This window comes from Hylobates moloch, unplaced genomic scaffold, assembly GCF_009828535.3.
Source record: "Hylobates moloch isolate HMO894 unplaced genomic scaffold, HMol_V3 SCAFFOLD_5, whole genome shotgun sequence".
Taxonomy (NCBI): Eukaryota; Metazoa; Chordata; class Mammalia; order Primates; family Hylobatidae; genus Hylobates; species Hylobates moloch.
The window spans coordinates 33,694,782-33,711,223 of NW_026652280.1; the positions used below are offsets into that span (position 1 = coordinate 33,694,782).

At 39.5% G+C, this 16,442-nt stretch overlaps 1 protein-coding gene across 1 annotated transcript in view; it reads left to right on the forward strand.

Moving 5' to 3' along the window:
• EPG5 (ectopic P-granules 5 autophagy tethering factor) overlaps positions 1-16,442 on the forward strand; it is a 120,906-nt gene that overhangs the window by 94,635 nt on the left and 9,829 nt on the right. Inside the window, exons 34-38 of the mRNA XM_058439686.1 lie at positions 559-665; positions 6,134-6,309; positions 9,143-9,328; positions 9,884-10,093; positions 11,140-11,284. Coding sequence (XP_058295669.1) covers positions 559-665; positions 6,134-6,309; positions 9,143-9,328; positions 9,884-10,093; positions 11,140-11,284 — 824 coding nt within the window. The remainder of the gene's footprint in view (positions 1-558; positions 666-6,133; positions 6,310-9,142; positions 9,329-9,883; positions 10,094-11,139; positions 11,285-16,442) is intronic.

Here is a 16,442-nt window from a genome sequence, read left to right on the forward strand (position 1 = left end):
TGATGCAGAAGAGTTGCTTGAACCCTGGAGGTGAAGGTTGCAGTGAGCCAAGATTGTGCCACTACACTCCAGCCTGGGTGGCAGAGAAAGACTCTCTCTGTCAAAAAAAAAAAAATTTCTTTGCTCATTTTCTATTTGTTAATTTTTGACCATCTCTTTGTTATGTGAATTTGATTTTTTTTTTTTAAATGTTTTGAGTACAGAAAACTGTTGAAGCTGATTTAGGATATTTTTCTACGGCATTTGAAATGTAACCAAGATGTCCAAGGGTCTAAATTTGATGTAAAAAGATGTTAATTTAAGGGTTATTTAGATAGCACATTTTTGAAATCCAATTGCATTGGAATAAAGGGTAGGAAGGGGAGGAAAGAAAATTATATGGCTGGTGTTACAAGCTACAATTTGCCTGCAGGTATTTACAGCCTTTGAAGTATTCTAAATGTGTGTCAGGCCTACATAATGGACAGGCCTCCAGGACTTAGGCCAGCCCTAGACACTGGGACTTACAGTATTTTAATCATGGTTGCATTCCTAAGTGTGTGTTTCTTTTCTTCAAAGCAGCCAACAGCGCCATTACCCCTGGCTAGAGAGTGATACTGTGGTGGCCTCAAGCATTGTGCAGCTGTTCGCTGACTGTATTGACTCACTGCATGAGAGTTTTAAAGGTAGGAAGATGTCAGGCTGTCTCTGCTTAGTTTTCATTTTTCCCTAAGTCATTCAGTCAGTCTTTTTCTTCTACTTTCCTCTATTTAATTTTTATTTAATAGGCAGTTATTTGTGACTGAAGAAAGGTCACTGATACAATTATTTAGTGTTAAGTGTGTAACTTCTCTTTTTTTTTTTCTTTTGGAGATGGAGTCTTGCTCTGTCGCCCAGGCTGGAGTGCAGTGGTGTGATCTGGGCTCACTGCAGCCTCTGCCTACCAGATTCAAGCAATTCTCCTGCCTCAACCTCCCGAGTAGCCAGGACTACAAGTGCATGCCGCCACGCCTGGCTAATTTTTTTGTAGTTTTAGTAGGGACAGGGTTTCACCATGTTGCCCGGGCTGGTCTCAAACTCCTGAGCTCAGGCTGTCTGCCCGCCTTGGCCTCCCAAAGTGCTAGGATTACAGATGTGAGCCACCACACCCGGCCTTTAGGTGTGTAACTTCTTATCTCTTTTTGGTAGGTTGCTCTGAGTTTCTCAGTTATGGTAAATTTGCAGTCTCTCTCTCTTCCAATATTGCCTATCCTGCATGTTGAGTTTCTTCCTGTCCTCCCTAACTCTTAACCTCTTTTTCATATTTTCTGTCTTTTTTTTCTTTATTACGAGTAATTTCTAGAGGTCTTCCTTCCATTTCTTTAGTCTCTCTCCAGCTGTGTCTCATCTGCTTAAAATATATCAATTGAATTTTTCATTTCAGTGATTATTTTTTCCATTTCTAGATCTATTTGTTTGTTTTTCAAATGTACCCTGATCCTTTTTGGTAGTATCTTTCATTTAAAATTCTATTTTTTATTTCCTTAAAATGTTTAAACATGCTTACTTTATGATGTATGTACAATAATTCTATTATCTGAAATTCCTGTTGGGGGTTGTCTTATGCTGCTGTTTAATTTTCCTTTGGATTCTTGTTCTTGGAGGCTTGTTTCCTTGTGCGTTTTTAAATTTTGTATTGTGAACCCGTATTTTGAGAGACTGATGGGAATCTCATAAGGCCTAGGCTGAGGGTGTATAAGGCCTCCAGAGAGGATCTACATTTGTTGTCAATTGGAACTACTTCTTGGTTGGGGGTTTCTCATGCTACCAGTTACATGAAATTAAACCCCAAATTCACTTGCAGGCTGGCCTCAATTCTCACAGTAAACTTTTTGATCTCTCCTGACTCACAATCTAGGGTAAGGCAGAGAAGTTTCCTCTTTTGCCCCATTCTGCCCTTTCAATAAGAATATAGTCCTTAGAAAACCTCATGTTCTGTCCTCTTGTGCTGTTAAAACTCAGCAGGCAAATAGTCCCCGGTTGGCTGGTTTCAGCATCTGTTTAACACTCTGGCTTCCTCTTTGCTTCTGACCCATGGTGTTTTCTTCCACTGAATACACCTAGTGCCCCTGTGGCTGCCATGTGTTTGTGTGGCATTTAGTTATAGAGTGATATGGTTTGGCAGCGTCCCCACCCAAATGTCATCTTGAATTGTGGCTACCATGATTCCCATGTGTTGTGGGAGGGAGCCAGTGGGAAATAATTGAATCATGGGGGTGGTTTCCCTCATACTGTTCTCGTGGTGGTGAATGAGTCTCATGAGATCTGGTGGTTTGATAAGGGGTTTCCCCTGTGGATTGGCTCTCATTCCCTCTCTTGCCTGCCGCCATGTAAGACGTGCCTTTCACCTTCCACTATGATTGTGAGGCCTCCCCAGCCACGTGGAACTGTGAGTCTGTTAAACCTCTTTTTCTTTATAAATTACCCAGTCTCGGGTATGTCTTTATCAGCAGTGTGAAAACGAGCTAATACATACAGTTAAGCATATGTCATCCAGTTTTGTTTTTTTTCATAATAGATTTTATTTTTTGTTTAACAGACTTTATTTTTTAGAGCAGCTTTAGGTTTACAGCAAAATTAAGTGGAAAGTACAAGAATTCCTTTATACCTTCTGCCCCCACAGATGCACAAGCCTTCCCCACTCTGGACATTCCACACCAGGGTGATACATTTGTTATAATTGGTGAACCTACATTAAGGCATCTTATCAACTAAAGTCCATGGTTTACATTAGTGTTCTCTCTTGGTGAACACATTCGGTGGGTTTTGACAAATGACAAATAACATGTGCCCACCATTGTGGTATCATACAGAGCAGTTTCACTGCCCTAAAAATCCTCTGCACTCTGCCTGTTCATCTCTCCTTCCCCTCAACCCCTGATCCTTTTACTACCTCCATAGTGTTACCTTCTCTAGAATGTCCTATGGTTGGAGTCATAGCATTTTCAGATTAACTTCTTTCACTTAGTATAGGCATTGAAGTCTCTTTATGCCTTTTCATGGCTGGATAGCTCATTTCATTTTATCTGGCTGTACCTTATTTGTATTTCTGATTTATCTTTTATATATCTTGTCTTGAAGAGGTGTAAACTCTTCATAGAATAACAGAAATGTTATTCTTTGTTTCTTTTTGCTCCCTACAAAACTGGGGTAATGCCATATTCTCAGTGTGTGTTTGATAAATAGTGGTTCAATGAGTAACACATGAAATCCTAGTAGTACTCAATTTTTTTTTTGAAAGGCAGACTTCTAGCTGCTTTTTACCATCCAGAATATATTGATTACCGAGAAAAAGATTTGAGCACCAAATTATAATCATAAAGGCTATATATTTAATTTCTTTTTTTTTTTTTTGTTCTTTTGAGACTGAGTCTCACTCTGTTGCCCAGGCTGGAGTGCAGTGGCAGGATCTCGGCTCACTGCAACCTCCACCTCCCGGGTTCAGGCGATTCTCCTGCCTCAGTCTCCCGAGTAGCTGGGACTACAGGCGCCCGCCACCACACCCGGCTAATTTTTGTATTTTTAGTAGAGACGTGGTTTCACCATATTGGCCAGTCTGGCCTTGTGATCCACCCACCTTGGCCTCCCAAAGCGCTGGGATTACAGGCGTGAGCCACCATGCCCAGCCATATTTAATTTCTTAGTATAGGGGAAAGCACCCCAAAGCTCTTTTGCCCGTGTATACGAATAAAATAAGAAAGTGGTATAGGACAGAAGGGTACACAGACATCAAGACTTGGCAGCTGGGTTCAAAGAAAGGAAACAGGAGAGCTTTGCAAGGTAGGATGAAGAAGTATTGCAGCTTTTTAGTGAGATTATCTGATCCACTAGCTCCTTCTATGGATGAGAAAAGTGGGGACCTGAAAATGACAGAATTTATCTGACGTCACAGAATTTGTGTCTTGGCTGGAACTATCAGCTCAGTCTATCCTAAGACATCCTTCTGGATATCTTCTACATACTTACCCAACTTTATCTAAACAAAACTGTCTTTTATCCATATTTAAACGAATGCTATCATTAACCTCTCTTAAAGGTTGTTAAAAATGTGCATTACTGTTCCATGCCAGGTTGTGGAATTGAGGGCACAAGCATGTTAGAAATGAGAGTTGTCTGGTACAATGTGTTGATGCTCATTGGCTTTTTTTTTTTCTTTTTTTTTTGAGAAGGAGTCTCACTCTGTCGCCCAGGTTGGAGTGCAGTGGCGCGATCTTGGCCCACTGCAACCTCTGCCTCCCTGGTTCAAGCAATTCTGCCACCTCAGCCTCCCGAGTAGCTGGGATTACAGGTGCCTGCCACCACATCTGGCTAATTTTTGTATTTTTGGTAGAGACAGAGTTTCACCATGTTGGCCAGGTTAGTCTCGAACTCCTGACCTCAAGTGATCTGCCTGCCTCGGCCTCCCGAAGTGCCGGGATTGCAAGCGTGAGCCACTGCACACAGCCTCGTTGGCCATTTTTTAAAAGATTTGTGTTGAGCAACACCATCAGGTTTCTGTTCTTACTGTGTGTGACTCTCTCTTCTTTGACTGCATTCCATTAGCATGGAACCAGAAAGTCTGAAACCGCTTGTTTTAGACTAAATGTCCCTTATATAGTCATTAGCCCTTGAAGACATTAATGGAATTGATACTTGTGAGGATAATATTGAGTAATAATCCAGGTCTCAGAAAAGCGTGAGATTTATTTTAGAATGACTTACATGAATGACAGTTAATGGACTAGTTTCATTGCACAAATAAGTTTTGGTCATTTGGAACATTTCCACCGTTTCTTAAAGAATTATTATTAATGTTATCTTTGATTAACAAATCATAATTATATATATTGATGAGGTACAGTGTGATTTACAGTGTGGCGTGATTAAATCAAGATAATTAAGGTATCCATCACCTTGCTTACCTTTCATTGTTTATGGTGAGACATTTGAAGTTTGTTCTCTTCTGATTTTGAAATACGTAATGCATTGTTGTGGACGGTAGTCGCCCTGCTGTACAATAGATCCTGAAACCTATTCCTCCTGCCCTCTGAAACTTTGTGCCCTTTTGATCAGCAACTCCTCGTTCCCTCCCTTTTCCCCTGATACCCCACAGCCTCTGGTAACTGTCATTCTGTTCTCTACTTCAATGAGTTCAACTTACTCGATTCCACATATGAGTAAGAGCATGTGGCATTTGTCTTTCTGTGCCTCGTTTTCTTCACTTAGCATGATGTCCTCCAGATTCATTCATGTTGTTGCGAATGACAGGATTTCCTCCTCTTCTAAGGCAGACTGGTATTCCATTGCGTATATACACCACATTTAGAAAAATCCATTCATCTTTTGAAGGACACTTAGGTTGTTTCCATATCTTGGCTATTGTGAATAATGCTGCAGTGAACATGGGAGTGCGGTTATCCCTTCAACCTATCGATTTCCTTTCTTTTGGTTGTATACCCAGAAGTGAGATTACTGGATCATATGGTAGTCTACTTTTAGTTTTTTGAGGAACCTCCATGCCTTTTTTCATAATCGTTGTACTAATTTAGACTCCCACCAACAGTGTTTAAGAGTTTCTTTCTCTCCAGATCCTCTCTAACACTTGTTATCGTTCATCTTTTTGAACAGCTATCCTAATAGCTGTGCACTGATATCTTGTTGCGGTTTTAGTTTGCATTTCTCTAATGATCAGTGACGCTGAGCATTTCTTCATGCACCTATTGGCCATTTGTATGTCTTCTTTTAAAAAACCGAACATTTCCTTTTGAGGGATTTTGGATCTCTCCTGAGTGCCAAATGAATGAAGCACTAAATGTGTAAAACTGAATACATACTGAGGGCAACAGGCTGTAGGAGTGTATTTCAGTTAAAAAGCCATACATTTAGAAATTTTAAAGAAAAGCTGATTATTTCTCACACAGGATCTGCTCATTCCAGTTACCCAAGTGGGTAATTAAAGTACCATTCTTTATTACTAATCTGCCAGTAGTCCCCTTAACCACTCTTCCCACATGAAAATCTTTGAAATTGGGTCAATCATGAGAACCTTAGATTTTAGACTTTTAGTTCAAATTTGCTTTTTTTTTTTTTAAAGTAAACCAAAGGTCTTCAGCTCTATTTTCTTTTCACATTCTAGATAAGCTGTTGCCAGGTGATGAAGAAGCCCTTTGGTTGCACCTGATGCATTATTGTGAAGCATGTACAGCACCCAAAATGCCAGAGTTCATTCTGTACACTTTCCATAGCATGTACCGGAAACTGCCATGGAAGGACCTGCACCCTGACCAGATGCTCATGGAGGCCTTCTTCAAAGTAAGCCCTTCACTCCCCGGGTCACAGCCTAGAGAGATCTGGCTTCTAGGGAGCAGCCTGGTCACTGTGGTTGTTAGGCATAGTGGCAGTGTGTGCCAGCGTGGACCGTGAATACATTCTGTGTTGCCTCGGTGGTGCTTGTGGAAAACAGTGTCCTGTGGAAGTCATTTCATTGTGTTAAAACATCTACAGGACCATTTTTAAAACCCAGAGAAAGATTTTATCTATAATATGTCAGTCATCCCCTAGACTTTGTCATGTGTGAGTACATAGTTTAATGGCTCTGTTACGCTTAATCTTGGTTGTTATTGATGTGTTTGTGTCATTACAGTTTGTGTCAACAACTGCTTATTGTTAAATGTTCTATTAAAGCAAATGTAAATTGATACTGAAGCTGTTAGTTTCTTTTAGCAGTTATGCAAGTGAATAATTTGATTATAGGAGATAAAATGCATTGTGACAACCGATGATGCATCATAATCGTGTACAGACCTGAAATGACCAGAAAAAAGAGAGTGTGTGTGAGTCTTTGCAGTAGAAGCAATGGTTACAAAACCAGAAAACAGAGAGTGTAGTGTAACCTACATACTAGTCAGGCATTTGTTATTGCTTTTTTTTTTTTTTTTTTTTTTTTAATTACGCTCTTGTCTTAGGTTTTTATGGTAGTTTCAGTTCATTTGTTCATAGTCTCATCAGTTAGTTTGTGTTTACTGTTACTGTCACATTTATTATTGAGACACCTTAAGTGCTTTGATACAGATCTACAGTTATTTATGACGGTTAGCAAAATATACTTAACTTTTTTAGTGCCCTTAATGGAACTCCATCTGTGCTGCTCTTGTCAGCCACTCCTCAGTAGCTGAAATGCAAGAAAAGCTGAGGGCAGTTGTTCTAGAGAAATCCAAGGCTTAAGAATGATTTTATAGCTAGATTTAGTATATGTGACAGGCATTAAGTAAATATTTATCACCATTATGAACATACTAGAGAAAGGTGGTTTAAAGAACTATAAGATGGAGTTTTAAAAAGGATGACCTTAACTATAAGACAGATTAAATAGTAGCACAGCCTGTTAAGGGATGCTGTAGGCTCTGTCTCTAGGAGTTTTATTCTAATGGCAGATGACCCTGACCACCCCAGAAGCTGGGGATCTTTTAATTCTTTGTGTCTTGTTGGCATAATAAACTATATTTTTTTGGTGGGGTTGAGGGTGAGGATAGAGAACAGATTATAATGGACAATGAAGAATCATTTTCTAAAAGGAAGAGAATTAGTAGTTAGCATAATATAATAACAGTAATGAGAAGAAATGAATCATCACCAAATTCCATTGATTATGATTTTATAAATAGACTAGAGCTTTTAATCTTAATTTTGAAAGGAAAAATTCATGAGTAGCCATGTTTTATTTTAAACAAATTGGAAGTATTGAAATAGCTTGTAAGAGATCTTTGAGGTTTCTTATATACTTTGTAGTACATCTGTTCCTCATTCTCTAATTTTTTTTTTTTTGAGACGGAGTCTTGCTCTGTCACCCAGGCTGGAGTGCAGTGGCATGATTTTGGCTCACTGCAAGCTCCTTCTTCCAGGTTCTCGCCATTCTCCTGCCTCAGCCTCCCAAGTACCTGGGACTACAGGCGCCCACCACCACGCCCAGCTAATGTATTTTGTATTTTTAGTAGAGATGGGGTTTCACCATGTTAGCCAGGATGGTCTCGATCTCCTGACCTTGTGATCCACCCGCCTTGGCTCCCCAGAGTGCTGGGATTACAGGCGTGAGCCACCGCACCCGGCCTCTCTAATGTATTTTAAATAAAATTTAAACATGCGGTCATCAAAAATTGTAAAGACTAATAATGCGGAGACATTGTTATAATACAACATTACATTAAAAAGGGAATATAGGCCGGGCACAGTGGCTCACACCTGTAATCCCAGCACTTTGGGAGGCTGAGGTGGGCAGATCACCTGAGGCTGGGGGTTCAAGACCAGCCTGACCAACATGGAGAAACCCGGTCTCTACTAAAAATAAAATAAAAAATAAGCAATAAAATAATAAAATAAAAAATTAGCTGGGCGTGGTGGCAGGCACCTGTAATCCCAGCTACTCAGGAGGCTGAGGCAGGAGAATTGCTTGAACCCAGGAGGTGGAGGTTACGGTGAGCCGAGATCGTGCCATTGCATTCCAATCTTGGTAACAAGATTGAAACTCCATCTCAAAAAAAAAAAAAAAAAAAAAAAAAAAGGAAAAAGGCAATATAAATAATATATACTAGTGTAGTGGATCTCAAAGTAGTGTGGTCCCTGGGACAGCAGCATCAGCATTACCTGGGAACTTACACATTCTGGCTCCCAACCCATACCTGCAAAATTAAAAGCTCTAGGGGTAGGCCCAGCAATCTGTTTTAATACACCTTCCATTTAGTTCTGATGCACACTTAAGTTTGGGAACTACTGACTAGTAAATCTCAACTTTGCCCTGTCCTGGCACACCTAAGGATTCTGATACACTCCCTGCAGCTCCAGTGACTTACTGTGGCAGTGATTCTCCACCCAGGTTGGGGTTAGGGAAGGTCATTCCTCACTTATTAAGAATGATTGGAATAAATGCTGAAATCTGAACAAACAGACAAACTAAAATATACACACATACACTGTGGAAGGAAAGATATTACAAATATTAAGTCTAAATCTCTAGGAGGTGGGATTCTAAGTGATACAATCTGGGGCAAAAGTGTTTTTTAAAAACACAATTATGAAACAGTTTACATACATTTTCCAGATACATAGATAGCACAAAGCAACACATTGACTTTAATTCATTTTCTTTTAGGTGGAACGAGGAAGCCCCAAGAGCTGTTTCTTATTTTTGGGGTCTGTACTCTGTGAAGTCAACTGGGTTAGTGTGCTCTCTGATGCCTGGAATCCCAGTCCCCACCCAGAAACCCGCAGCATGATTGTCTGCCTCCTTTTCATGATGATTTTATTGGCAAAGGAAGTTCAACTGGTAGACCAAACAGTAAGTTTGGGAAGCTTATGGCAAAAATTCAGCAAGGCTGCTTAGATCTTTGCTTTCTTCTAGGTCGTAGTTTTTCATTTGTTTTTCCAATGCCCCTATCAGTGTGAACAGATGCTTGGCATATGAGAGGTACCTTTAACCAGATGCCTGATTTTCCTGGATAGCTCATTATCTGATTCTAAATTATGCAAAAAACCACACTGAGTTAGAATATATTAATCAACTTTATTTTATATCTCATTAATATCTAGTTCAATCTCTTGTATGCTTCTTGAAGTCAATTTTGGCATGTCTCACCAGAACCGAGAGTTCTTTTGAAAGAAAAGAACCTGGGTTCCAGATACTCAATACGTCTTAATATGAATGTGTTTTTGCCAAAACTTTGGTTATTGCTTTCACTAGTACTCCTAACTTGAATAGATACTTACTTGATATCGTAACTGTTCTGTGCCTACCGTAGGCCATCTTAGTAGTTATTCCACAGACTAGTGAGCAACACATATTTCTGGAAAAATTGGGGCTCTGGAACTAAAGGAATATGTGTTTTATTTTTAGGATTCACCTTTACTTAGTCTCCTTGGACAGACAAGCTCACTTTCATGGCATCTTGTGGATATTGTGTCGTACCAGAGTGTGCTAGGTTATTTCAGCAGCCATTACCCACCGTCCATCATCCTGGCAAAAGAATCTTATGCTGAATTAATCATGAAGCTCCTAAAAGTGTCTGCGGGCCTTTCTATTCCTACTGACAGCCAGAAGCATCTTGTAAGTTGAGAGGTAGTTTAAAAGGCAGGGACTGTTCTTGGAGATTGGTAGTAGCATAAGTGCTACAAAGGACAGTCTTCAACCTAGGAAGTGCTCAGCAGAGGAAGTCGGAGGATGTGTATTATCATATACTCATCTTTTGGCCTTGTAGATCTTTTGGGTTGAGTTCTCCCTTTGGGTGAACCTTTACTTACTAGCAATGTCACATGTCGATGAAAGGTCAAAAGGATTGAGGGCTGCCAGCAAGCTGCTGGTTTCATGATCTGAATGTCACTGGCAGCAGAATAGCAGGGAGGGAGAGAGGGTAGTAATATGGGCTTAGGCTTGACAGGGCAAGTCCCTCAGTTTTCTCATCTGATTAGAAATAGTACCTTGTAAAGGCTGGGCATGGTGGCTCACGCCTGTAATCCCAGCAGTTTAGGAGGCCAAGGTGGGTGGATCACCTGAGGTCAGGAGTTTGAGACCAGCCTGGCCAACATGGTGAAACCCCATCTCTACTAAAAATATAAAAATTAGCCGGGCATGGTGGCAGGTGCCTGTAGTCCCAGCTACTCGGGAGACTGAGGTAGGAGAATCGCTTGAACCCGGGAGGAGGAGGTTGCAGTGAGCCGAGATTGCACCACTGCACTCCAGCCTGGGCAACAGAGTGAGACTCCATCTCAAAAAAAAAAAAAAAAAAAAAAAAAGAAATAATACCTTGTCTCAAAGTGGTGTTATGAGGATTGAATTCGATAATGAATATAAAAGTTTTTGGAAAAGTTTCTGGCAAGTAGTTAGTGTTTGGTTAATGTTGTTATTCTTGTAGTAAAAAAGGAAGACTGTTCTGCCACAATTTGGGAAAACATGGGCCCTGGTCAAAGTGTTACCATAGATTTGCCTTTCACTAGGGCCCTTGGGCCACGTGGGACTTAGTCTTCATGTGGCTTCCTGTTCTGTCCCCTCTACTTCCTACCCAAACATTCATTGCAGTGTCATGCTCCCAGGAAATATGCAGTTAACCCTTGCTTGGATTCATTTGAATGATTTTTTTTTTTTTTTTGGGTCAGGATGCAGTTCCAAAATGCCAAGCTTTTACTCATCAGATGGTTCAATTCCTCAGCACCCTGGAACAAAATGGAAAAATCACCTTAGCAGTCCTAGAACAGGAAATGTCTAAGCTCTTAGATGATATCATTGTCTTTAACCCGCCCGGTAAGTGACCAGTTGGAAGTCCTGTATTCATTCAGTCAATGCATTCCTGCTGTGTGTGAGGCACTGTGAGATCAGGAGGATGTTCAGGCCACTGGCACTCCTCTTTCCAGAGAAGCAATGGTCAGAGAGGTGTTTGGACACCAGGGACTCAGCAGTGGGGAAAGATTGACACTAGCAGATGCTGTTGGGTGGTGGGCGAGACTGACCGTTAAGCTGGACAATGAGATCTAATGATTAGGAGATACCAGAGACCTTTCAGTGAGTGGCATTTCTAGGGATTTTGGCTTTTAACTGGGAGGGCACTTCAGAATCACCTGTAGACTTGTCAAGAAAGTGTGTGTGGAGAACTTCTGCTCCCGGCAGTTTGGTGGACTAGACATACTGACTGCCTCTCCTGCTGAAGATAACTGGGTGCTGGATGAAATGTTTTTAAGAAACTGGAAATTAAATTTATTAGTGGAGTGGCAAAAAGGTAAGGGAACCTCAGAGGCCAGAACCTAAATGAAAGGAGAAACCCATAAAGGTAGGTGGAGTTCTGAAGCTGCTGTCACCCTGAAGAGTTTTGCTGAATATGTTTGGATATTAGAGGGAGGTGGTAAAGCCCAGGGCCTGCCTAAGATGGGAGCCTAAAAGGAAATCCCATGCATAATCCACAGGGTGACATTTTTACTGTAAAGATGAGCTAGAAGTAAACCTCCTCTTGTGAGAGGAAGGCAAAGACAGTTACCTGTTTTGGCCTCGTTGTTAGGTTAAATGTTTATGCAGGAAAAGAGATATCTGTTTTGAGAATTGATAACAAGCTGACCCTCATGTGGTTTTGAAGCAAGAATTCAGACTACCTAGATTGTTAAAAACAGCAGTAATAACAACAACCTCAATCTAAGAATTTAGAGTAGTTCTGGGTTGGCAGTGCTACCAGCATCTGGCAAAAAGCAACCATAGATCCTGTTTGGAGAAACCCATCTTTAACAGATGCCTCAAAGTTCCAAGAAACTCACAGTAAAAAAAGTCACAAAACACACAAGGAAACAAGGTACCATGAGCAAAGAATAGAGAACAACAGCAGCGTCAGAAATGAAAAGATTGAAGATAGTGGAATAATTAGTACAGTAAGCAAAAAAGGTATTTTTATTATATGTTGAAATAAGAGAGGATTGAAGATACCAGTAAGAAGCAAGGGATTGTAGAAATATGCAGATTTGAGAGATTTATATATTTTAGAAATGAAAAATATACAGATTATAATAAAGTTAATGGATAAGTTCAACAGTAGATTAAACCCATCTGAAGAGAAAATTGGTAAACTGGAAAATAAAACTGAAGAAAATACTCAGATTGCAGCACAGAGGAACAGAGAAGGAACGTAAAAGTGAGCTGGGCATGGAGGCCGAGGCAGGAGGATTGCTTATGGCCAGGAGTTCGAGGCCACAGTGTGCAATGATTGTGTCTGAATAGCCACTGCACTCCAGTCTGGGCAAAATAGTGAGACCCCATCTATAAAACAAAAAGAATGTGAAAGTGAGGTTAAAAGGCATAGAGGATAGGCTGAGAAGGTTTAATATACATCCTATTATCCAAGTAGAATTCCAGAAGGAGAGGAGATACTTAACTGGGGAGAAGGAATATCTGAAGAGATAGCAAGGCTGAAAATTTTCAGGGCTGATGAAGACAGCAATCCTCAAAGTCAGTAAACCCAGCAAATCCCAAGTAGGATATATGGAAAGAAATTCAAACCTGTATACACTATGGTGAACCTGCAGAAGCACCAGCGGCAAAATTAAACAAAACAAAACAAAACCCTTTATATCCAGGAAGGAAAGGCAGATTACCTACCAAGGAGCAACATTTAGACTGACAGCTGACTTCTCAGTATCAATAAAAGAATCTATAAGACAGTGGGATAACAACTTCAATGTGCTGTGAGAAAATGTCTCATAACTTAGAATTGTAAACTAAGAAAAGCCACCCTTTAATGATGAAGATGAGGTAAAGAACCATACTTTCATTGAGCCCTGAGAGTGTTTGTCCCAGTAGATGTCACTAAAGAAAATACTAAAGCATGCTAGGAAGGAGGTTGAGTTAAAAGTGTTCTAAGGTTCTACTGCTGTTTAGTGAGTCAAGAGATTAACTTTATACCTTGATTAAAGTATGAATATTAACAATTTTAAGAAATTAACCAAAAGAATAGAAATTAAAATGTACAATTTCCAAGTCAGTAGAGGGAGATAAAAAGGAATGGCCAAAGTATGTTCAGTCCAAAGAAGGCAAGAAAGGAAGCATGGAGAAAGAGAAAAATAACCAAAATAAGATGATAAAATTCAAATGTATCGGTAAAGGGACTAATGCTTAAGTTGAAAGACAAAGATTGTTAAGGTAGATTAATAACCAAAAACATCTAGCTTTAAGCTGTTCATAGGAAATACATCAAAAGCCTAAGGATATAGAAAGCTTTCCACAAGATGATTATGTCAGGCAAATATTAAAATAGAAAGCTGGCATAGCTATATTAATATCAGATAAATAGATCTGTAAGGGAGAAAACTTCGTAAAAGCCAGATGTTCGTCTCTGTGTATTTCTGCCCTGAAGTTGCATGACAAAGAAAAAAAAAAAATCAGTAACTGAATAGAACTAGAGGGAGAAACACTGTGGAAATTAAGAAGCAAACTTTTAAATAACTGATGGCCAAAGGAACAATCATAATAGAAATTTAAAATACTTAGAACTGAATAATAAAATACAGTGCATCAAAATTTGTGGGATGCGGCTAACGTGGGACTTATTATTTTAACCTGTTCTCACACTGCTATAAAGAAAAACCCAACACTGGGTGATTTATAAGGAAAACAGGTTTAATTGGCTTATGGTTCTGGAGGCTGTACAGGAAGCATGGTGCTGCCATCTGCTCGGCTTCTGGAGAGGCCTCAGGAAACTTACAGTCACGGCAGAACACAGAGTGGGAGTAACACTCCATATGGCCAGAGAAGGAGCAAGAGAGAGAATGAGCGAGGGGGAGATGTTGCACACTTTTGAACTACCACATCTCTGAGAACTCTAGTATGAGAACAGCACCAAGAGGATGGTGCTAAACCATTCATGAAGGACCCACCCCCATATTCAGCCACCTCCCACTAAACTCTGCTCCAGCACTGGGGACTACGGTTCAACATGAGATTTGGTGGGGACACAGATCCAAACTGTATCACTTACTTTCAGTAGACTTTTTTAGAAGGTAAAAATTAAAAAGATAAGCATTAAACAGTTATTTAAAAAGACAACAAAATAACAGTCAAAGACAGTAGAAGGGAGGAAATAATAAAGAGAAAATAAATAGGAAGAAACTAAGAATGAAGAACAATGAAACTGGTAAATGTGTGGGTAAATCTAAATGAAATCTGACTGTGTAAGACAATAATAATAGAAATGGTTTGTTGGGCTATGGCAACAGGGGAGAAATGAAGTTAGAATGTTCCAAAGCCATTACATCATCTGGGAACCAATTAACATCAGACTTCGAAAAATCAGGAATGCATGTTTTCATTTATAGGATAACCACTGTCAGAATTTTAAGAGAGGATTTAGTTTTCAAGCTAAAACAGGGAAAAAGTAGAATAATAATCTAAAAGAAGCAAAAGAGAGAAAAAGAAATGTAGAATAGGAGGGACAAATAGGATACATACAGGCAGACAGTAGATTTAGACCCAGCTACATCAGTAATTAATTATAGTTAACTGTGAATGACTAAGATTGTCACACCAGATAAAACAAGGAAGAAAAAGACAACTTAGTAGAAAAAAATGGACAAGACCCTTGAAACAACATTCTGCAAAAGAAAATATCCTAATCACCAATAAACATGAAACGGTGCTAAATGTTGTTAATGATCATACCTGTTTCATGTAGATATTGTAAGTATCAAGTGAGATAATATCTAAAATTTTAGCATCATCCTGGCAAGTCAGCCACATTCAATGAATCTTATGGAAAAGAACTATCAGGAAGCAATGCTGGAGAAAGTGTTCTAGAGTTGGTCAGATATGACGGAACCAGGAGGGTTGAATAATAGCTGGCCAGGGAAAGGGGAGAAGGGTGTTCTGGAAAGATCTTCATCAGAAGAGTGATAAGATCAGATATGGTATTTAGGAAGAGATTTGAGAGCCCTGTTGATGATGAACAGGAATGGGAGAGACTAGGGTCTGTTGTAGTAATCTATTCCTATTAGTCATAATTAAGAGATAAAATTTAAATTGTTATTCAGTTGAAATTCATAGATGAGCCTTTATTTCCAAGAATATTTGTACCCATAGAAATACATGAAGAAATAGACAGATATACTATTATTATCTCTCTCAAACTTGTTTTTTAAGTCCTTGCTTGATGGTAGGTAGGTCGTACAGAAAGATTAAGTGAGGGTTTATTTAACCCTGCATAAGTAGATGAATTTGTTTTGATAGATGCGATGAATAAGATCTCTCAACATTTTACCCTTCTTATTGACATAAATACTGAATCCTTGTGGTGTGAAAGCTACAGTTCTACTCCTTTAAAAAAAATGTACCCAGCTTAAGGAGAGCTAGAAGAGTTGGCAAAAATTACTCAGTTAACTCTCAGTAAAATATATTTTCTGTTTTTGAATGTGAAGATTTGCAATTCTCTTGTAAAATGAATTTGTTCTTTTTCTTGAATTCCTCTCTCTTTACCTCCAATTTTTTTTGAAAAATTACCAGTAGGTTTACTTTCCTTATTTAAGAAACAAAGAAATAAAAGAGCTGTAGTTAGGATGCTTTACAAAGGTTTTTCCTTACATTTATATTTAGTTTTAAGTAATAACCTTTAATGTGTGTAAATCACCCTAGAATATTGACAGTAGTGGCAGTGATAGTGGGTACTTTTGCTACTTAGTTTACCAAATGACTGGCGAGATCTACGTATTTGGTTTTCCGTGAGCAACGGCTGGAAAATAAAGACTGACTAGGCATGTTCTGATAAGTTACTCTTTCACACCAGCTTCAGATTTGTCTATTTATTAAGTATTGCTCTGCTATGCTGCTGTACCCAGGGAACTCACAGTAGTTCCTGCTTTTACTCTTAGTAACTGTGCCGCATACTATCCGTACAAACTCAACACCATCCAGAGCCTTCCTTCCGGTCCCTTGCAGT